The sequence below is a fragment of the Centroberyx affinis genome, unplaced genomic scaffold (genome assembly GCF_046629955.1).
Source record: "Centroberyx affinis isolate AG114_WGS23_722 - 3 ecotype Tasmania unplaced genomic scaffold, CSIRO-AGI_Caff_v1 ptg004977l_1, whole genome shotgun sequence".
Lineage (NCBI taxonomy): Eukaryota > Metazoa > Chordata > Actinopteri > Beryciformes > Berycidae > Centroberyx > Centroberyx affinis.
Genome location: NW_027282448.1, coordinates 19,130 through 42,401, shown reverse-complemented (window position 1 = coordinate 42,401; position 23,272 = coordinate 19,130). Strand labels below are relative to the sequence as shown.

General features: G+C 43.6%; 2 protein-coding genes across 2 annotated transcripts in view; one reads left to right on the top strand and one right to left on the bottom strand.

Annotated features, from left to right (window-relative positions):
• The first annotated feature begins 227 nt into the window (after positions 1–227).
• On the top strand, positions 228–4,673 carry serpina10a (serpin peptidase inhibitor, clade A (alpha-1 antiproteinase, antitrypsin), member 10a). Its single transcript, XM_071545594.1, has 6 exons — positions 228–332; positions 1,267–1,567; positions 2,685–2,975; positions 3,103–3,376; positions 3,565–3,712; positions 4,222–4,673. The coding sequence occupies exons 2-6, from the start codon at positions 1,279–1,281 to the stop codon at positions 4,408–4,410; spliced, it is 1,191 nt and encodes a 396-aa protein (XP_071401695.1). The 5' UTR covers positions 228–332; positions 1,267–1,278; the 3' UTR covers positions 4,411–4,673.
• A 168-nt stretch (positions 4,674–4,841) lies between these two features.
• Positions 4,842–23,272, bottom strand: part of ppp4r4 (protein phosphatase 4, regulatory subunit 4) — a gene marked incomplete at its 5' end in the record, with an annotated part of 35,494 nt that continues 17,063 nt past the window's right edge. Inside the window, 16 exon segments of the mRNA XM_071545599.1 lie at positions 4,842–4,972; positions 6,901–7,306; positions 7,407–7,468; positions 7,548–7,638; positions 8,185–8,274; positions 8,525–8,588; positions 9,008–9,079; positions 9,242–9,280; positions 12,942–13,086; positions 15,170–15,317; positions 16,021–16,126; positions 16,603–16,782; positions 17,231–17,311; positions 18,772–18,849; positions 22,623–22,742; positions 22,953–23,092. Of these exon segments, the coding sequence (XP_071401700.1) occupies positions 4,927–4,972; positions 6,901–7,306; positions 7,407–7,468; positions 7,548–7,638; positions 8,185–8,274; positions 8,525–8,588; positions 9,008–9,079; positions 9,242–9,280; positions 12,942–13,086; positions 15,170–15,317; positions 16,021–16,126; positions 16,603–16,782; positions 17,231–17,311; positions 18,772–18,849; positions 22,623–22,742; positions 22,953–23,092 (1,868 nt within the window).

Genomic DNA, 23,272 nt, shown 5'->3' with positions numbered 1-23,272 from the left:
ATAAAGATTAAATGTTTGATGTTAATGTAGAGGCAGAGTCAGCACGGTCAGATCTTCTGGAAAAAGACAAATGTTCACTAGTAACATAACAACACAACACTTTTAATCCACTACTGGCTCCGTTTCAGTTTCACTGCAGTGGTTTGCTACAAAAAACGCGTTCGGCAATAAGGCTTTTATTTTTGAAAATCCGATCGGATGTGCCGTTGTAATTCTCGCTGGCTTGACGGTGATGCGCAGATTCCTAAAACCTGCAGCGAAGCATCAGAGCGCGAGAAAACCGAAATAAAGAGAAAAGATAATCCAGCAGACAGCAGCTCCCTGTTCTGAAGGTGAGGCGCGGCTTTGTTGTTGTGTTTCTGGTTGTTGTTGTTGTTGTTTACAGCAGCACGGAGGAGAAGCTGCTGTTCCATCACCAGATCGGTTCACTGGGAGGAAAATATACAATCTGATCGATTTAACCTGATCAGGACTGAACCGCTACAGATATTATTATACAGAAAACGGTTCATCAGATAATCTGTTAATTTATCTGTTACTGTGCAGAGAGACAGTTTATTGATCTGTATTGATCTGCATACAGCAGGGATGGGCAGACCGATCAGCTGCTGGACTGAGACACGGCTCCTGGTCTCTTTCAGGTCCGCAGACTGCTGTGGAGGTCCAGGGTCAAAACAGCACTGACCAAACCTTTCAAAGTAAAAGCCTTATTGGAGAGAATGTGTAGAAAAGTAAAAATGGGACAGAAATCTAGAATATTTCAGAAGGCAGGTCAGAGCTACTGGAGCATGACGTCATCAGGAGGTCTGAGGGCGTGGCGAGACAAGATGGCCGACCACTGGTCCGGTCTGCAATGACTTGCATTGATGATACTGAACAGTTTGGAGGAATCTGATCAGTCTTGAATTGATGCTATTGATCTCATTGGCTCCATTTATCGCAGCTGGACTGGTAAACTGTCCAATGACGCAGGTTAGTAGCAGTTAGTGGCGGCTGGTACTGTCAGCCAATCAGAGTACAGTATTGTGGCACTGCACTAGAGCCACCCAGAGGGGCGGGGCGAATCATAGCCCCGCCCCTCGTAGATTCCCTCTGAACCAGAAGTGAACCAAGCCTGTTGTGTTAGCTTGTCATGATATTAGCATGTTTGACTTTGTGATGGTTTCATTTGATCATCATGCAGCAGATCAATATGTTCTGAGACGTTATTGGGACACAAGTGAATGATCAGTTAACAGAAGCCTGTTTCTGTCTCCCGCTGAGCAGAGAAGCAGGATCATGATCGGTCCGGTCCGTCTCGCCCTCGGCGGTCTGCTGTTCCTGGTTCTGCGTCCGGCTGCCGCTCAGGAAGTCGACGCCCAGATCCAGGACCTCAGCGTCAGGAACGCCGACTTCGCCGCCCGGCTGTACCGCGCCGTCGCCGGTCGAACCGACGACAACGTGTTGCTGTCTCCCTTCGCCCTGTCCACCGGGCTGGCCGCGCTGATGAGCGGCGCCGACGGGTCGACTCGCCGACAGATCCTGCAGGGCCTCGGTCTGGCTTCGCTGGACCCCCAGAGGGTCCCAGGTAGGTCAGAGGTCACGGTCCGATCCTTCAGATAGCTCCCTCTGCTGCCCGTCTGTATCGGCTGATGTAGAAACCAAAGTCTGTCCCGGCCTCAGTCTGAGACAGGATGTGATGTCAGGCTGACATGACACCGCCTGCAGCATGTGGTCTATGCCACGGCTCTAGACTGGTTTTCCTCTTCTCTTACCAACTGAACATTTTCAGTAAACATGAACCTTTCTAGTTTCAGCTGGTCTCCCTGTGGAGTCCCTCAGGGCTCCATTTTGGGCCCCATCCTTTTCTCCCTCTATATGCTTCCTCTTGGTCAAATCATAAGCAAGTACCATATTTCATTCTGCTGTTATGCTGATGACACCCGGCTCTGCCTCCCTCTAAAACCCAATGATCTGCTCCTTAGAACCTCAGGATTGTCTGGAAGACATCAAATGGATCCCACTGAGCAAAAGACATGATTTCAACGTCTCCTCTATGCTTTAGCTCTCATATCGCCCAGGATCATTACGGCTATGTATAGACCTGTTTTAGACCAAGCAGTAAATACATTATTACAATGAATAAACATCTGTAAATACCAAAAATATGCACCAGAGAAGTCCTGTAGACGAGCCTACAAGATAATTATCTGAGCACATCTAATAAACTTTCACTTTTCAACCCCATTTAAACTTAATTTATCCTAGACGGCTATGGGCCATTCAGACGTGTTTTAAACGTCTAATCAACGTAAAATTGTTCAGTGGGAAGGTTCTAACTTCCTGCAACTCAATGAGAGCGAGTCGGAGTTCGTACTATTTGGCCCTCTGGACATAACTGACCTGGACTCTGTTTGTACCATAACTGACCTGGACTCTGTACCATAACTGACCTGGACTCTGTACCATAACTGACCTGGACTCTGCACCATAACTGACCTGGACTCTGTACCATAACTCAGATTTGACCCTTCTACTGGCCTGTTAAATCACAAACCACCTGTTCTGCAGCCCTTGATTCTGTGTGATTTGCATGTGGTTTTCTTTTGCCAGCTCTTGCAGAACCTCGGTCGACACTTATTGTTTTTAAGTGTTCTTTACAAATAAAGTGAACTTGAAGTTGAACTTGCTCCACCATGTCCCAGATCTTTTCCAGAGTCTGAAGAGCAGCGTCACCCAGGCCGGGACGTTCTCTCTGATGCAGGGCGTCGCCGTTCTGCCCGCCCAGAGCTTCCCGGTGTCTTCGGCCTATGGGGACCTGGTTCAGACCAAGTACGGGGGGAACAGCCAGAGTCTGGCGTACAGCAGCCCGCAGGAGGCCCGGGACACCATCAACCGCTGGGCCCAGGACCAGACCGGAGATCGGGTCAAAGACCTGGTGGGCTCGCTGGACAGCCAGACCCAGTTGCTGCTCGTCACCGCCGTCTTCTATCAGAGTGAGCAGGATCTCCTGTCACGACCCGATCGATCGATCGATCGGTTTCTACAGTCGCAAAGCTGCAGGGGCGGAGCCTGTCCCTGAGTTTCTTCAGTAATTAAATATATTCTCTCTTTTCTCTCCAGGCCAGTTTACTCTCGCCTTCAATGCGAGCCTCACCCAAGATGAGCGTTTCTATGTGGACAAATACCACATCGTCCAGGTCCCCATGATGTTCAGATCTGATAAGTACTTCCTGGCGTACGACAGCTCGCTCAAACTGGGAGTCTTGAAGCTGCCGATGACGGACGGCGCCGCCATGTTGGTCCTGCTGCCTGACGAAGGCGTCGACGTCACCGCCATCGAAGAGGAACTCACCGGCGAGCGCCTCCGGGCCTGGACCAGACAGCTGAAGAAGACGTAAGTTTCTTTGTGACAACAGATGAAGGATGTTCTCACGGTTCTTTAGCTTCCTGCACTGAACCACAAGCTGCTGTTTGTTTAAAAGAAGAACTCAGTTCACTAAAGCCAGTTCAGGAACTTTTCCTTTTGTGGTTAATTAACAACAAACTGATGCCAGTGATCCTGATGAAGTGTTTGTGTCTCAGGAAGCTGGAGGTGCAGCTGCCCCGCCTCCTGCTGGAGCGCTCCTACTCCCTGCGGGACGTCCTGCAGGCTCTGAACATCTCAGAGGCTTTTCAGGACGGAGCCGACCTGACCAACATCTCAGCAGACAAAGGCCTCAAACTCACCCAGGTCAGTGTGATACTTATTATAGCTAATAGTGTTTAAATATAAGAAACTTATTATAGCTAATAGTGATTAAATATAAGAAACTTATTATAGCTAATAGTGTTTAAATATAAGAAACGTATTATAGCTAATAGTGTTTAAATATAAGAAACGTATTATAGCTAATAGTGTTTAAATATAAGAAACGTATTATAGCTAATAGTGTTTAAATATAAGAAACTTATTATAGCTAATAGTGTTTAAATATAAGAAACTTATTATAGCTAATAATGTTTAACCAAATTAACTAACCAGGCCTTCTTCTGTGCTTCAGTTCTCTCAGCTTTAGTTTTAGTTTTAATCTCATTACACTTTAACTGGATAAAATCCATATTAGAAGTGAATAGTAATAATTACACTGCTGATTGTTTCAGTTTGGCTCTTTGAGTTGTAAATGACAATCTTCAGTTTTATGAGATGAAGGGTGAAGAGAGGAGTCAGGAGTGACTACAGCCTGATGTTTGTGTCTGCAGGTTTTCCATAAAGCCGTCGTCTCATTGGACGAGAGCAGCAGCTCCGCGGCAGAAGGGGGCGGAGTCAACATCTTCTCCAGCCTTCCTCCTCGACTCACCGTCAACCGGCCCTTCCTCTTCCTCATCTATCAGGAGAGCAGCGGCAGCGTTCTGTTCATGAGCCGCGTGGTCGACCCCTCCCGCAAATAAACTCACCTGAGCCGCGCTCTCTCTCCCAGCCAATCGCACGTCAGTATACCTGCGGCAGGTGAAACACTAACCCACAACACAGTCTGAGAGGCGGGACGCAGAATTTACTGAACCAATCAGGTGATGGACTGTGATCATCATAAAAATACATAGTGCTTCTTTTAGACAGTTTTTGAAAATGTAAAACAGACTTCTGCAAAGCATGTTATAATACAGTAAATAAAATTAGCCCAGTAAATACAAATAAAATACAGACTCAAATGTCTGAGTGGAATTGCTCTCTTTTTTTCAATGAACTGTCTGTAAGGCAGATGGATGGCCTGTGTCCTGTGGCATTGTGGGAGTTCATGTCTTCATCATCGTCCTCCTCGCCAGCCAGCGAAGCTTTTATTCTCTTAACTGTCCTTTAACTTGTGAAGCAGATTTGCTGATTAAATGGATGGAAACCATGTTGGGCTGCAGGAACCCAAACCCTGACTTCTGATTGGCTGATGGCCCTGTGGAGGTATGATGACATCACTCTCTTCCCGACTGCGCACTGAAAGAGTTGGACTTCCTGTTTCTGTAGACAGGAGACAGAGAGGAAGGTTAGGATCAATCAATCAGATCCAGAACAGCTGATGTCATCAATAGATAAACTCTGGACTGACTTGGTTCATTATCAATATGGAGAAAGAAAAGCAACAAGGCCCAGGTTCAGCCTGACAGTCGATATTCAAATACTTCACAAAGACTTGACTTTGAGAACCGATGGATCTGATTCTATTGGTCTAAGACTTTTTCTCTTATTTAGAGATAAAACCAGAGCTAAACCCTAACCAGGACTAACCCAGGACTAAACCAGAGCTAAACCCTAACCAGGACCAACCCAGGACTAACCCAGGACTAAACCAGAGCTAAACCCTAACCAGGACTAACCCAGGGCTAAACCGGGACTAACCCAGGACTAAACCAGGGCTAAACCAGGACTAACCCAGGACTAAACCAGGGCTAAACCAGGGCTAACCCAGGGCTAAACTGGGGTTAAATCGGGGCTAAACCAGGACTAAACCAGGACTAACCCAGGACTAAACCAGGGCTAACCCAGGACTAAACCGGGGCTAAACCGGGGCTAAACCAGGACTAACCCAGGACTAAATCAGGACTAACCCAGGACTAAACCAGGACTAACCCAGGACTAAACCAGGACTAAACCAGGACTAACCCAGGACTAAACCAGGGCTAAACCAGGGCTAACCCAGGGCTAAACCAGGACTAAACCCTAAACCAGAGCTAAACCAGGTTAGTAAATTGCTCTGACTCAGCAGTGACTTCAGCAGTAGAGCCCTGTTGCCTTCTGGGTAAGCAGACATATCACATATCAGGTGATTTTGGTCTTTAAAGTGATGAACACTGAGACTCTTGGTTTGATTTAGTCTCCTGTGGGAAACGACCTGCTCCGTGTCTGCTGACAAACAGACTGAGATAACAGCTACAAAATACACACACTACTGATAAATAATAATAATAATAAAAACATTAACACTGTTGTAGTACAACTAAACTAAAAAAGACAAAGGCATTATTCAAATAAGTGTATGAAAAATGTATGAATGTCCTATCGTTCCCCTGGGGCTCTGCCATATTTCCATAAACTGTGTTACTTGTAGGTGGAAAAAAACAAACTTTGTGTGATCCAGAACACATGATGTCTCTCAGTCTTATAAACTCTCTGATCTCTGTCTGTGTGGAGCGTCTCTTCTCTTTAAGCTTCGTGACGTCAGTGAAGTTTCAGGAGAATCTGAATCATGCTCCTGAACCACTAAACATGTTACATGTAAACACACTACATGCTTTACATTTACATGACATGTCACGTAGGAACAGCTGGGGGGGGGGGGGGGGGGTAATGAATTTGGATTTCAGCAGAAATGAAGATGGAGAGGAGGAGGAGGGGGGGGGGATCCTCCACCTCCTCTCTGCTGGCTGAGCCGGTTCAGACCGCTAACACACTCCTGAACCTGAAGGTCTAGAAACAAAAAGAAAAAGTTCCTCAGATGAATCCATTGCACCTACTGGTTGTCTGTCTGGCTGAAGCTTTTTCCACTATGAATTTTATGCAAAACCAATTTTTTGTTTTTTCTCCTGCAAAGTCGATCCGGTCTTAAGACATTTTGCACACAACAGATCTGGACTTCTTGTTTCCTGGATCATCACCCAGAGTTTTTAGCCGCAGAAGAGTCTTCCTGCCTTAAAGAGCTGCTGACACTAAAAGAACTTCATCAGTCTGGGTTTCAGTGGAGAGTTTTAGTGTCCCATGATGGTCTAACTGAACTAAAGTTACTGAAACTAAAGTTTTAAGATATTGATTATATCGACATATATACAAAAATAAAACTATCCGTGTCATCCTTATAGTCCCTCTCTGATGAACCCATCTAGCTGCTGCCTGTCTGTCTCTACTGTCTCTACTTTTCACAGCAGAACCTCTCAGCTGGAACTGGAACCCACATGGAGAGCTTTCTGGACTGGCTGTCCTTCGCCCCGCTGCTGCGCTGGTCTATCGTTTTACTGCGCTGGTCCAGGGTGCTGGTTCTGTGGTCCAAGGTACTGGTCCGGTGGTTCAGGGTACCGGTTCTATGGTCCAGGGTACTGGTTCTATGGTCTAGGGTACCGGTTCTGTGGTCCAAGGTACCGGTTCTATGGTCCAGGGTACCGGTTCTATGGTCCAGGGTACCGGTTCTGTCCATTGTGGTACTGGTTCTGTCGAGGGTGGTACTAGTCCGGTGGTCCAGGGTAGCGCTGGTTCTGTCCAGGAGGCTGGTGGTGTTGCTGCGGATCAGGACGGGCATGGAGGAGGTGGAGGGGGTCGTAGACAGCGTTGCCATGGTGAAGTGGGCGGTCCGCAGTGAGTCATCTGGAAGACACAGGGAGTCACATGGTGCTGGACTTACTGTGGATGATTAATACTTAAACTCATTATGACAGAAGAGCAGATGAATGTGACCAGTGGTTACCGTTGCTAGGCAACATGGAGGCCTTTCCTGGTCCAGTAGCGCTGCCTGACTCTTTCACCTTCCTGGAACACAGAACCAGAGTTAATTCACCGTTCCTTCTGTATTTGTTCATATTCTAGTCGATAATGAGGTGAAGCTCACAGAGGTCTGTCTGAGTTGGACGGTTTGGACGTTGTGGGCTGACTGCTGAGAGAGCGGCTCCGCGACAGCTTGGCCTTCCTCATCTCCTTACCTGCACAGTGAAGAGCGATCATCATCATCATCATCATCATCATCATCATCATCATCATCATCATTCTCTTTGAAGACAACAAGGTTCTACAACACAGATTTAATGCTTTCCTTAAATCAGAAATTGAAATCAGTGAGAATAAATCTAAACTTTTGCAGTCAGAGAGCATCAGTTCGTCTCAGCAGAGCAACAGGCGGACAGAGTCTGTCCAGTCAGACAGTAAACCCAGTAAACCCAGTCAGTCAGTACAACCAGTACAACCAGTCAGACAGCCAGCAGTGACAGACTGGCCAGAGCTTTAAATGAAAGTCTGTCTGAAAGCACAGCCATTCCCAGTCAGTCTCAGGTTCTGTCTGTTGTGTCTGTTGTCGATGTGTTTGATAACCTGTGACACTTGAGATGAGATGCAGAGGATCATGGGAGATAGTCTGCTTCACAATACTGAACCTTTTCCATTAACAGTTCTAATTGTCCAGGATACAGAACTTTTATTTTGAAAAGTGCTGATTCTATAAAGAAAGTCACACACACACACTTCTGTCTTACCGGAGGAGGAGGAGGAGGAGGACAGGGTGGCTCCAGATGAAGACCCAGACATGGACTTGGCTCCAGACAGACTGCTCTTACTGTCCCTTCCTGCCAAACCAAGACAGACAGTCTACAGACCGGACTACAGCAGGAACAGAAACTGGTTCACAAACTGGCCAGTAACACGAGTTAGCCAGTTAGACTTTTACTTTTTTTCACATTCATTCCTTGGATATTCTCTTACACTAGATCAAAAAAATTCACAAATCTAACCAAATCAAAACCATACACTATAAATGCATTTTGAAATAATTCTTAGCACAAAACCTGCAGTAGGCGGGTCTTTCCTCATACTCACGTTTTCTCTCTGTGAGTTTCTCAGAGTTCAGTTTCCCTTCGCTCTGCTGGCGCTCCAGCTGTTCCTGAGGACAGAGATCTTATTCAAATGACCGAAACCAGGAAGTGGTTTAGACTTAAGATGGAGGGATTTATTTTCTTTATGGTGCATGGCGTTAGCCCATGTTACCGATGTTAACGATCAAGCAGCATAGTGCAATGTTGGTGTCAAGGATGACCAGGATTTGCACCGCCTGCATGCTCAGACCAGGTCAAAGTCTGATCTGTTCTGTGTGTTATTTTGGTGGCTGGCTGATGACTCCAAGATGGTTCCAGCAAACCCTCACTACCCCCCCCCCCCCCCCCCCCCCCCCCCCCCTTCCCAAACTGTCCCTGTGGTTCGCCACCAACTTCTGTTTGGCGCTTTGCCTAATATCATTGGACCAGAGCAACACGGTAACCAGATGTGTTTCGACCAACCAACTGCGCTGGTTTAGCTCCTCACCATCTCCAGCAGCAGAGTCTCCTCCTTCTCCCTCTTCTGGTCCAGTAAATCCCTCTCCTGCCTTTTGTGATACTGCCAACAGACACAAAATACTAGATAGAGGTACATGTTGGGTACAGAAATGCAGCTCTGTCAATGTAAAAATACTGAACAGTGATTTATTCAACAACAGTCTGTGTCTAATATATATACAGTATATATAGATATATATAATATGTTGTTCAAGCTGCTTACAGGCTCGGTGATGTCCAGTTTGTCCAGTTCCAGCACTGTCTGAAAAACATTAAAATATCAATGTATTGATAATTTTTATGTCTGATAGATGGATATTAATATCTATATATGTGATTATATTACCTCCTAAGTGAATATGAAGTACCAATTAATACTTGTCCATCGTAAGTCTGTGGAGAAATGCTAATCTGCTCCCTTACATTGAAAATCAACCGGCCCTTGACCAAAAATCAACCCTTTGTTTCAAAATTATATTATGCTTTATTTGAAAAACAAGTTAAAGGCTGAAATAACAGGCTAGCCCTGCATGACTCCACCCACTGACTCCATAAGCCTACTAGGAGAATTCAGAGCTCACACTGGCAACAACTGGGAAACCTGGAGGGGCAAGACTGAGAGGAACAGCCTCCCTGATCTGAACCTGAGCCAGTTCCAACATGAGGAGGTGCATGTACGCAAGTGTACATGCAAGAGAACATAGTACCAGAGCACCTTGGATCAAAGGTTGATGATCAACTTTGTAGTGGTTTCGTCAGACAAGAGGCCAAAAGTTCTGGACACTCAGCTGAAGAGAGGAGCTGAGCTGAAAACTGATCACCATCTGGTGGAGAGTTGGATCAGATGGGCTGACCTGGTGAACCCAAACGTGTAGTGAGGGTTTGCTGGAACCATCTTGGAATCATTCTCTTCTCTTGTATTCCAGAGGAGGTTGGGTACATGGAGTCAGAACAGAACCTGGTCAAAACCTCTGTTGTGGAAACGCAAGGAGATGTGGTCAAAACATGCTTGGTGCCTATCATGAAGGGAACCCAAGAACCCGCTGGCTGAGTCCTCCTGCACCTGTTTAGCATGGGGGACTTCTGATAGAGCCAAAGTACTGTCAGGCCAACAAAGCTGCAGCTGCTGGTTCAGAGAGGCTCTGGAGACTTTTGGGTATAAAAAGACATTGTGGAAAACGATCTAGTGACTCAGGAGGTTCTGTTGTCAGCAGGGGCGGCGAAACATTGACCACAACTGGGGACAGTGTCAGAAGGTGGAAGGACTTAAAGGAATTCCAAAACTGACAGACGGTCCCTCTGTTCAGGAGACAGAGCTGAAGACTCTGGAGGCTCTGAGAGGTCAGAGGTCACTTAGGTGGTTAGACAGCTCCTCAGTGGTGAGGAACCAGAGCTGGACCAGATCCTCCTGAGGTGATGATGTTGGGCTGTCGAAGTTGACTCGTCTCTTCAATATGTTGCGAATTTCAGGAACAGAGTCTTTGTATTGTCAGACAGGAGTGTTGGTCTCCATCTTTAAAACAGGACTGGAGGGTTTCTCAGCCTGCTGGGAAAACCTCTGTCAAGCTGCTGGAAAGGAGACTCCAGATGCCGGTTTAACCTCAGACTCGGCAGGAATGATGCGGCTTTCATTCTGGTCACACAACAGTGGATCAACTTTTTACTAAGATAAATGAAGCATCGTGTTAGTTCAGGCAGAACACTGAAGTCATGCACGCTATCAGCTGATTGGCTATCAGTTGTCCAATCCAAGCTGACTCTCATCACCAATCACATTCAAACAACATGAGGCGGTCTTTATAATCTGCCAGCTCACACTGCCGTTCATTCACGCCGCTGCTGTTGACCAAGTCAATGCAAATTCCTTCCACCACCCCGACCTCCTCCTGTATTATCTGCTCCCAGGATGCTTGTGCAAGCTATCTCTATCCTTTATGTTGGTTCATATTATTAATGATATGTCTACTATGCCTTGGGGAGTTTATTGCGCTCCCCGCAAAATCTCTCGCATGCTGCTTAGATTCATTGGGAGCATCCTCAAGAGCAGAGCCTTTTCCGCCAAGTACAGTACAACTGTATAATCATTAGTGCTATAATGGTCCAATCTCCTTTGACATAAGTGTCTCTGACTGAACTAAGGAATCATGGAAGTTTGTTAATTCTGTCTCTGGTGTTTTCTGAATTTGGAAAATGCCTATGACTCTGCTCCCCAAAGTATGGGAGGTGCTGCGGGAATATAGTTTTCAGTATTCAGAAACAGGATATTAAGGCACAGCTTAGGTCTGGAGATGCTCTGTTTGGTGATGTTAGGTTGGCATCTGTGCTGTTTACAGATGATGTCCTTTTGGCTTCATCAGGCCGTGAGATGTGGATTGGAGCAGTTCTGGATGCCAGCACCCCCAAATCTGAGACCAAGGTTCTTTTCTGGAAAATGAAGGCCTGTCCTATTCAACTGCCCCAAGGGGAGAAGTTCAGGTATCTTCTTTCTGATTCACCAGTGAGGGTAAAAGGGATGGTGAGGTTGACTGCTGGTTAGCAGCAGTGGTTGCAGTAGTGTGGCCGTTGTATTGGACCATGGTGGTGAAAAGAGAGCTGAGTCACAAAGAAAAGTTCTTGATTTACCGACTGATCTTCATTCCGACCCTCACCTATGGTCAAACTCTGGACACAGACCGAAAGAATGAGATCACAGATACAAGCGGCTGAAATGTGTCTGGCCTCACTGTCCATGACAGGATGAAGAGTTCAGAGATCTGGGAGGAACTCAGTGTCATGCTGTAGCTCCTCTACATGGAGAGGAGCCAGTTCAGGAGGTTTGGGCTCCTGGTAAGGATGCTCCCCCACCTGACCCAGATGAGCAGCCTGAAAATGGATGGATGGATGGATGCTAATAATTAAAGTGACACATGGTAGCACTAGTGATGGTACATGGTACTGGTGTTAGTGATACATTCTAACAGTGTTAGTACTAGTGATTCCTAGTTACTGACAGACACAAAGCCCTATCCACATGATGACACCCAAGTTCAGACTTTGGTATTTATTTCCCTGTATGTCACTCAGCTGGCAAAGCTAACTACTCTAACCCTAAGGTTGTAAATTGTGACACAAGTGCCCCACCTGATGAATGGCCTTATACTATTACAGCCATTTACAGTGAAATTTACAGTGTATTTACAGTGAAAACAAAGGAGATGGGATATTTTTCTTAGGATGTGGCATGCTAAAGTTGGCATCACTTGCAGCGTGTTGCCTGTTTAGTTTTTTGTTTCTAATTATAACAGTAAATTTACCCCGTATGTCTTTAGTATCTTATAGATAAGCTCCAGAAGGTAGATATATACAAAATATACTGTATATATATACACATATATATACAATATACAAAAATAATACAAATAGGGGTTTGATCATATGGGCTTGGTGTGCTGACAGAGGAGTTTGTGACTGCTCAGCAGGATTCCTGTCTGAGGTTTCCATGTTGGTTCTTCACGAGGTTTTTGAGGGAGTTCTTCCTTGTTCTCGTTGAGGGTCGAAGGTTGGGTGGGGAATTTTCATCTATTGTTTTCATAATGTGGGCGCTGTGAAGCCCTTTGAGACTGTGTTAGAACTCCTTTCAGTATTTGGGATAGATTGTGCTAATATTAGCATATGTATGGAGATAGATGCTACCTTCAGCATGAAAGCCACCACATCCTCGTCTTTGTGGACGCAGGAGTATCAGTACTAGCATTAGTGATACATTGTACAGTTGGTAGTACTAGTACTAGAATTAGTGCTAGATGTTACCTTGTCGATGGTCGCCACCAATACCTAGTCCTTCTCTACTTCTGCACAGGAGTTTCTGGACTAGTACTAGTGTTACTACCACTATTAATATTAGTATTAGTATTAGTATTAGTTATAGTTGTACTAGATGTTACCTTGCGGATGGTCGCCACGACATCCTTGTCTTTCTCCTTGCAGAGAAGTTTCTGCACACAGAAGTCGAGCTGCTGCAGCAGCTGCTTATCAGCAGGGAGGCGGATGGAGGAGCGCAGCCTGGGCAGCAGCAGGCACAACTTATACCTGACAACAGACAGACCACAGACAACTTAGACCTGACAACAGACAGACCACAGACAACTTATACCTGACAACAGACAGACCACAGACAACTTAGACCTGACAACAGACAGGCCACAGACAACTTATACCTGACAACAGACAGACCACAGACAACTTACACCTGACAACAGACAGGCCACAGACAACTTATACCTGACAACAGACAGACCACAGACAACTTATACCTGACAACAGACAGACCACAGACAACTTAGACCTGACAACAGACAGACCACAGACAACTTATACCTGACAACAGACAGGCCACAGACAACTTATACCTGACAACAGACAGACCACAGACAACTTAGACCTGACAACAGACAGACAACAGACAACTTAGACCTGACAACAGACAGACAACAGACACAACTTAGACCTGACAACAGACAGACCACAGACAACTTAGACCTGACAACAGACAGACAACAGACAACTTAGACCTGACAACAGACAGACCACAGACAACTTAGACCTGACAACAGACAGACCACAGACAACTTAGACCTGACAAGACAACTTATACCTGACAACAGACAGACAACAGACAACTTAGACCTGACAACAGACAGACAACAGACAACTTAGACCTGACAACAGACAGATCACAGACAACTTAGACCTGACAACAGACAGACAACAGACAACTTAGACCTGACAACAGACAACTTATACCTGACAACAGACAGACAACAGACAACTTATACCTGACAACAGACAGACAACAGACAACTTAGACCTGACAACAGACAGACAACAGACAACTTAGTCCTGACAACAGACAGACAACAGCCAACTTACACCTGACAACAGACAGACAACAGACAACTTAGACCTGACAACAGACAGACAACAGCCAACTTACACCTGACAACAGACAGACAACAGACACAGCTTATACCTGACAACAGACAGACAACAGACAACTTAGACCTGACAACAGACAACTTATACCTGACAACAGACAGACAACAGACAACTTAGACCTGACGACAGACAGACAACAGACAACTTAGACCTGACAACAGACAGACAACAGACAACTTAGTCCTGACAACAGACAGACAACAGACAACTTACACCTGACAACAGACAGACAACAGACAACTTAGACCTGACAACAGACAGACAACAGCCAACTTACACCTGACAACAGACAGACAACAGACACAGCTTATACCTGACAACAGACAGACAACAGACAACTTAGACCTGACAACAGACAACTTATACCTGACAACAGACAGACAACAGACAACTTAGACCTGACAACAGACAGACAACAGACAACTTAGACCTGACAACAGACAGACAACAGACAACTTAGTCCTGACAACAGACAGACAACAGCCAATTTACACCTGACAACAGACAGACAACAGAAAACTTAGACCTGACAACAGACAACTTATACCTGACAACAGACAGACAACAGCCAACTTACACCTGACAACAGACAGACAACAGACAACTTAGACCTGACAACAGACAGACAACAGACAACTTAGACCTGATAACAGACAGACAACTTAGACCTGACAAGACAGACAACAGACAACTTATACCTGACAACAGACAGACAACAGACACAGCTTATACCTGACAACAGACAGACAACAGACAACTTAGACCTGACAACAGACAGACAACAGACAACTTAGACCTGACAACAGACAGACAACAGACAACTTATACCTGACAACAGACAGACAACAGACACAACTTATACCTGACAACAGACAGACAACAGACACAACTTATACCTGACAACAGACAGACAACTTAGACCTGACAACAGACAGACAACAGACACAACTTATACCTGACAACAGACAGACAACAGACATCTTACTGATCAGTGGGCACACTAGACAGTAATATTCAAGAGTCAGTATCGTTCAAATAGTACTGCAGTTAACACAGTACAAGAGCAGAGTACTTAGCACTGGAGCGGACAGAGCAGTACTGTAGTACTGGACCAAACGTAGTACTGTAGTACTGGACCAAACGTAGTACTGTAGTACTTAGAGTACTGCTGAGGTACCTGACGTTGGCGACGGGGTCGTGGACCAGGTCCAGCGCTGGGATCAGGAAGTGTTTGTTGAAGTATTTCCTGGAGAAAAGCTCGCTGGCCGTCTCACAAACATCCAGGAAGCGCAGGCGGTTCCAGTAGCTCCGCCCCTGAGCCAGATCTGGAACCAGCAGACAGAACAGGAAGGAGGAAGATGCTGCGTTAAGGTCTTCCTTTAGAAATGTGCTGTTCACACTATCTGACTCTTTTCACACCGCCACCTGGGGCTGGGTATCGGTACTCGATACCTTTAAAAATGACTAGTTGTCTGGTTTTGCTCGCAGCCAATCACCGCGAGCGTTCTTGGATTTAACGCGACGTGTGATTGGCCGACTGCAGCAGCTACAGCCCAGACAGTCTGTGGAGGTGAAGTGAGCGGTGTGTGTGACGGAGTCGGCAGTTCAGCCGAGATGACACCAAAACGTAAAAAAAAAAAAAAAAGGTATCGAATGAAGAACTCTATTGGTATCGGTACCCAGCCCTACTGCCACCTCAGGGAAAAGATGCTGCGCCTGGAGACCACATGACCCGGACCGACCAATCACAACAAAGAGGTGGTGGGGTTTCGGAAGACAACGAGCAGTAAAAACAGTGAAGTTGGAAGTAGTTGTTACTGTGTGTTGTGGTGGTTTCTGGTCTGTCATCCCTCAGTGTTCAGGGAGACAGAACATTCATTCAGTACAGAAAGAACGGAAACAGAACATCAGCAGCTGGAACACCTTTGTACTCAGTTTAGTACATCATGTCTGAAGTAACATTGTGTTGTAAGAACATTATGAGGAACGTCCCAAACTGCCCAAAGTACAGGAACAGAGTGGGCTGACCCTGGATCAGCCGGTCCATCATCTCCTGCCGCTGTTCCTGTTTGCGGTTGTAGCGAAGGAACATGCAGAACGTCCGGGCCGCCTCCTTCTTCACCGGCAGAACCTTCTGCAACAGCACAAGACGGGATGTTACTGGTCTGTTAACCTGTGTGTGTGTGTGTATGTGTGTGTGTGTGTGTGTGTGTGTGTGTGTGTAGGGCTGGACGATAATTCAATATTATCATTTATCGTCTTTCAGTGGGATTATATTGTGATGATATGGTGATTTTGGGATATCGAGACACACAATTCTGCTGTCTGAACTGATGAGAACAAGCTCATTTTATTTAGAAACTCAGACAAAATGAAGTCTGGTCGGAATATTATGTGAAAATTTCAGTTTAGTTTGACCTCACACCAAACATTACCATTCGGTTCAATATGATGAACATTAATTTGATTATTTAACGTGATTTTGCTTATGTGAGCCATATCGTCATATATATCGATATCGAAAAAAATCCTTATGATTATCGTGATATTGATTTCAATCATATCATCCAGCCCTATGTGTGTGTGTGTGTGTGTGTGTGTGAGGCTGACGTTGGTGGTGAGGATGATGAAGATGCGCTGGGAGAAGGTCTGGTGCAGCAGGTCTCCAGGCAGCAGTCTGGCCAGGCAGCTGTAGCGCTGCAGCAGCTTCTCATGCAGCCGCCAGCGCAGAGAAGATCCAACCTTCTGCTCAGCAAACAGCAGAGCAGCCAGAAGCTCAGGGAACATCAGCTGAAGAACAGAGAAGAACCAGAGGAACACAGGGAGGGAACCAGGGAAGGAAGGAAGAAAGGAAGAAAGAAAAGAGTTACAGGGTTGAGTGTGTCACTGTGGTTTTCACCTGCTCACCTCCTATCACAGATGTTTGGTTGAATTCATTTTTACCTCAGGACCACAACACTGGTAATGTAATGTTATGATTTGGATGACATATATATCACTTTATTTCTCCTTTAATTTGTTGTTTAGCTGTAGCTGTAGCTAACTGAGCGCTACAGGAACCAGAGTTAGGTCTGTTGTTGCGTTACTGTTCAATACATAATACTGTAGTATTATGTATTGAACAGTATTTTATAGTATTTAATTCTCTATTTGTCTTTGTGAATATATGGACGTTATTTCTCCTATAAACGGTTGTAGCTAACTGGACTACAGAGCCGGGGTTCAGGTCGGTCCGTACCTTGTTGTCCGGCGCCGCCTCGCCTCTGGAGGTCATGGCCTCCAGAGTCTCCTGCAGGTGATTCATCAAGGCGTCCAACACCTGAACAACACAACAGCTTCAGCTCTGACAGCCTGCACACAATATCTACTGCTTTAAAACACTTCTTTTCTGTTGTTTTGATTAAATATTTGGAAACACATTTATATATTAAGTATACACATTTATTCGTAGGGTAGAGTGGTACAGTAATGTCACAGGGTGACGAGTGTGTGAGGAGTCATTGATTGACACGCCCCTTTCCCCTCTTTCGGCACGTGGTTGATCGGCACACAGGTGAAGGCGGTTTGGGGGTTCTTTCCTCGTCTTCTCATTCAGGACGTGCCGTCAGAGGAGGGGCGCCGGAGGCACCGTGAAGCTGAGGATCCCATAAGACCAGAGGGAGAGAACCGAGTGGGAGGAGCTCGGGAGACGGCTGTGACCGGAGGAGTTACTGAGGCCTAGAAACACGAGGCCGCCGACAGCGTTCCTGATCCCCGGTGTCGAGGGAGAGGAGGCGGAGAGGAGGAGGAGGGTGAGGACTCATTCCACCCTTCCTCCAGTTAAGTCCCTCTCCCGTTAGTCTGCAATCTTACATCAGGTGTTCAGACTTCACCTAGAGGCGCCAGCATAGTCATCATCCCTCCTATTGACTCTTTTAATATATTTTTATCAAGTTTGGGGTTTTAGTATTCATTTTGCGGTAATACAGACTCAGTGGGTTTGGACCAGGGCTTATTATTTCCTTTGTTTGGGTTGTTGTGGATTTAATTTTGGCTTGAGTTTATTTGGTTGTAGTGTTCCATCATTGAACTCCCAAGTGTGCAGTGGTTTATTTTTGGTTAATTCTTCACGTCCAAAACCACCTAGTGTGTCCTAACATTTGTTAAGTACCTAAGAGACTGAGTCAACACCTAAGCCCTACAGAACCAAAAGGCTGACTGTGGGGGGGGGGGGGCTGTTTGTTTTATCTGAAGCTGTCAAGTCTCCGGTCCGTTGGTCCGGTGGTCCGGTGGTCTAAGTCCCACTCGGCCACTCGGGACGCCGGTGGACATTGACACGACACTGCAAAGCTTATTGTTGTTTGTTTTTTTACTCGAGTATTTTTAACAATTGTCATTTTAAACCATGTTGTAATAAAGAATATCATGTACACTAGTTCCCACTCCGGCATGCTGTCTGCTGTAGTTGCTCCCCAATAGAAAAGCTGTGCCAGTAGACTGTCTTCCTTCACCCTGTGACAGTAACATTTATTTGATATCTACAGGGGTCAATTTGTTTTACAGCTGGGAGTCAGCATACAACATACAACATACTGTATACCCATACAACATACAACCCCCATTCAACATACAACTGAAGGACTACTGTCAGTCTACTGTCAGTCTACTGTTAGCATGGTACATAGCTGGTTAAATGGCAAAGAGAGCCTGCTAGTTGTGAATCTACAGCTTGCAGGAAGTATCTGACCTCAGCGCAGAGGGCGATGCTGGGAGGTCATGATAATCACGAAGTAGTTTTACCTCCAGAGAGTCGTCCTGCAGCAGAACCAGCAGCTCCTTGTGGACCAGATGGACGTTCGAACCGAGGAGCTTCACTACCTGGAGAAGAACAGGAGCCAATGAAAAGAGGAGAAACCATCATGTGACATGGGTGAAGTTTCTATACAGCTTTTCAACCAGAGGCTTACACTATTATTCTCTACAGAACGCAGTACAGACCACTGCATCATGTTCTATAGCACAATAACAGAACGGGACAAGATGAAGTGTTGCTTCTGGTGTGTTCTTCTAAATGTGTTTTACTGCCTAATTTTTTTTTTTTTTTTTATAGTTATAATCACATAGTTATTGTCAAAGTTATAGTTATAGTCACAGTTATACAGTTATAGTTATAGTCACAGGTATAGTCATTGTCACAGTTATAGTTATAGTCACAGTTATAGTCAGTTATAGTTATAGCCACAGTTATAGTTATAGTCACAGTTATAGTTATAGTAACAGTTATAGTTATAGTCATTGTCACAGTTATAGTTATAGTAACAGTTATAGTTATAGTCATTGTCACAGTTATAGTTATAGTCACAGGTATAGTTATAGTCACAGTTATAGTTATAGTCACAGGTATAGTTATAGTCAAAGTTATATAGTCACAGGTATAGTTATAGTCACAGTTATATAGTCACAGGTATAGTTATAGTCAAAGTTATATAGTCACAGGTATAGTTATAGTCACAGTTATATAGTCACAGGTATAGTTATAGTCACAGTTATATAGTCACAGGTATAGTTATAGTCATTGTCACAGTTATAGTCACAGTTATAGTCATTGTCACAGTTATAGTCACAGTTATAGTTATAGTCATTGTCACAGTTATAGTTATAGTCACAGGTATAGTTATAGTCACAGGTATAGTTATAGTCACAGGTATAGTTATAGTCACAGTTATAGTTATAGTCACAGGTATAGTTATAGTCACAGTTATAGTCATTGTCACAGGTATAGTTATAGTCATTGTCACAGTTATAGTTATAGTCACAGGTATAGTTATAGTCACAGGTATAGTTATAGTCACAGGTATAGTTATAGTCATTGTCACAGTTATAGTTATAGTCACAGGTATAGTTATAGTCACAGTTATAGTTATAGTCACAGGTATAGTTATAGTCACAGTTATAGTTATAGTCATTGTCACAGGTATAGTTATAATCATTGTCACAGTTATAATTATAGTCACAGGTATAGTTATAGTCACAGTTATAGTCATTGTCACAGGTATAGTTATAGTCATTGTCACAGTTATAGTTATAGTCACAGGTATAGTTATAGTCATTGTCACAGTTATAGTTATAGTCACAGGTATAGTTATAGTCATTGTCACAGTTATAGTTATAGTCACAGGTATAGTTATAGTCACAGTTATAGTCATTGTCACAGGTATAGTTATAGTCACAGTTATAGTCATTGTCACAGGTATAGTTATAGTCACAGTTATAGTCATTGTCACAGATATAGTTATAGTCACAGTTATAGTCATTGTCACAGGTATAGTTATAGTCATTGTCACAGTTATAGTTATAGTCACAGTTATAGTCATTGTCACAGTTATAGTTATAGTCACAGGTATAGTTAAAGTCACAGTTATAGTTATAGTCACAGGTATAGTTATAGTCACAGTTATAGTTATAGTCACAGGTATAGTTATAGTCACAGTTATAGTCATTGTCACAGGTATAGTTATAGTCACAGTTATAGTCATTGTCACAGGTATAGTTATAGTCATTGTCACAGTTATAGTTATAGTCACAGGTATAGTTATAGTCATTGTCACAGGTATAGTTATAGTCACAGTTATAGTTATAGTCACAGGTATAGTTATAGTCACAGTTATAGTTATAGTCACAGGTATAGTTATAGTCACAGTTATAGTTATAGTCATTGTCACAGGTATAGTTATAGTCACAGTTATAGTTATAGTCACAGGTATAGTTATAGTCACAGTTATAGTTATAGTCACAGTTATAGTTATAGTCATTGTCACAGGTATAGTTATAGTCACAGTTATAGTTATAGTCACAGTTATAGTTATAGTCACAGGTATCGTTATAGTCACAGTTATAGTCATTGTCACAGTTATAGTCATTGTCACAGGTATAGTTATAGTCATTGTCACAGTTATAGTCATAGTTATAGTTATAGTCATTGTCACAGGTATAGTTATAGTCACAGTTATAGTTATAGTCACAGGTATAGTTATAGTCACAGTTATAGTTATAGTCACAGGTATAGTTATAGTCACAGTTATAGTCATTGTCACAGGTATAGTTATAGTCACAGTTATAGTCATTGTCACAGGTATAGTTATAGTCATTGTCACAGTTATAGTCATAGTTATAGTTATAGTCATTGTCACAGTTATAGTCATAGTTATAGTTATAGTCACAGGTATAGTTATAGTCACAGTTATAGTCATTGTCACAGTTATAGTCATAGTTATAGTTATAGTCACAGGTATAGTTATAGTCACAGTTATAGTTATAGTCACAGGTATAGTTATAGTCACAGGTATAGTTATAGTCACAGGTATAGTTATAGTCACAGGTATAGTTATAGTCACAGGTATAGTTATAGTCACAGTTATAGTTATAGTCACAGGTATAGTTATAGTCACAGTTATATAGTCACAGGTATAGTTATAGTCATTGTTATAGTTATAGTCATTGTCACAGTTATAGTTATAGTCACAGTTATAGTCACAGTTAAAGTCAGTTATAGTTATAGCCACAGTTATAGTTATAGTCACAGTTATAGTTATAGTCATTGTCACAGTTATAGTTATAGTCACAGTTATAGTTATAGTAACAGTTAAAGTCAGTTATAGTTATAGCCACAGTTATAGATATAGTCACAGTGATAGTTATAGTCATTGTCACAGTTATAGTTATAGTAACAGTTATAGTTATAGTCACAGGTATAGTTATAGTCACAGTTATATAGTCACAGGTATAGTTATAGTCATTGTTATAGTTATAGTCATTGTTATAGTTATAGTCATTGTCACAGTTATAGTTATAGTCACAGGTATAGTTATAGTCACAGGTATAGTTATAGTCACAGGTATAGTTATAGTCATTGTCACAGTTATAGTTATAGTCACAGGTATAGTTATAGTCACAGGTATAGTTATAGTCACAGGTATAGTTATAGTCATTGTCACAGGTATAGTTATAGTCACAGTTATAGTTATAGTCACAGGTATAGTTATAGTCACAGTTATAGTTATAGTCACAGGTATAGTTATAGTCACAGGTATAGTTATAGTCACAGTTATAGTTATAGTCACAGGTATAGTTATAGTCACAGGTATAGTTATAGTCACAGTTATAGTTATAGTCACAGGTATAGTTATAGTCACAGGTATAGTTATAGTCACAGTTATAGTTATAGTCACAGGTATAGTTATAGTCACAGGTATAGTTATAGTCATTGTCACAGTTATAGTTATAGTCATTGTCACAGTTATAGTCAGTTATAGTTATAGTTATAGTCACAGTTATAGTCATTGTCACAGTTATAGTTATTGTCATAGGTATAGTTATAGTCACAGTTATAGTTATAGTCACAGGTATAGTTATAGTCACAGGTATAGTTATAGTCATTGTTATAGTTATAGTCATTGTCACAGTTATAGTTATAGTCACAGTTATAGTCACAGTTATAGTTATAGTCACAGTTATAGTCACAGTTATAGTCATTGTCATTGTCACAGTTATAGTTATAGTCACAGTTATAGTTATAATCACAGTAATGGCTATGGTTATAGTTATAGTTAGTTATAGTTATGGTTATGTAGTTTTAGTAATAGTTATCTGACCTGGTGGAAGCCGGCGGCGGCGCTGCGGCGGACGCTGACCTCTGGATCGTGACACAGACTGGAGAAGGACGGATAGAGTTCTGACAGGAAGTGGGCGGAGTCAGCAAACACAATCATAGCCTGGAAAGAGAGACAGACAGGCGGACAGACAGACAGACAGACAGACAGACAGACAGACAGATAGACAGACAGACAGACAGGTAGAATAGAGGGTACAGAGTTACATTCAACGTCTGAAAGAAAAACAAACCATTTATACAATATAACCTAAAGCTATGTGTGGGCTGTGTGTGTGTGTGTGTGTGTGTGTGTGTGTGTGTGTGTGTGTACCGGCAGGTTGAAGCAGCAGTTGCAGCGGATCAGAGTGTATTCGTTGCTGTCGGTCTGGCTGCCTTCAGCCTGCAGGCCGACCACACACAGCGTCTTGAAGCGCTGCAGCAGCCGAGCGCGCTGCTCGTCCGACAGAGACGCTGAGCGGCAGAACACACATTCACTTCATCATGTCTTTATACATCATTACATCACACCGTCATCATGTCTTTATACATCATTACATCACACCGTCATCATGTCTTTATACATCATTACATCACACCGTCATCATGTCTTTATACATCATTACATCACACCGTCATCATGTCTTTATACAT

What these genes read in the sequence shown, in the direction of transcription:
- serpina10a (XM_071545594.1), top strand. Translation starts at nt 1,279, where the DNA reads ATGATCGGTCCGGTCCGTCTCGCCCTCGGCGGTCTGCTGTTCCTGGTT. An exon ending in CACCGCCGTCTTCTATCAGA is followed by an intron (nt 2,976 to 3,102) that starts GTGAGCAGGATC and finishes TTTTCTCTCCAG; the next exon opens with GCCAGTTTACTCTCGCCTTC. An exon ending in AAGGCCTCAAACTCACCCAG is followed by an intron (nt 3,713 to 4,221) that starts GTCAGTGTGATA and finishes TTGTGTCTGCAG; the next exon opens with GTTTTCCATAAAGCCGTCGT.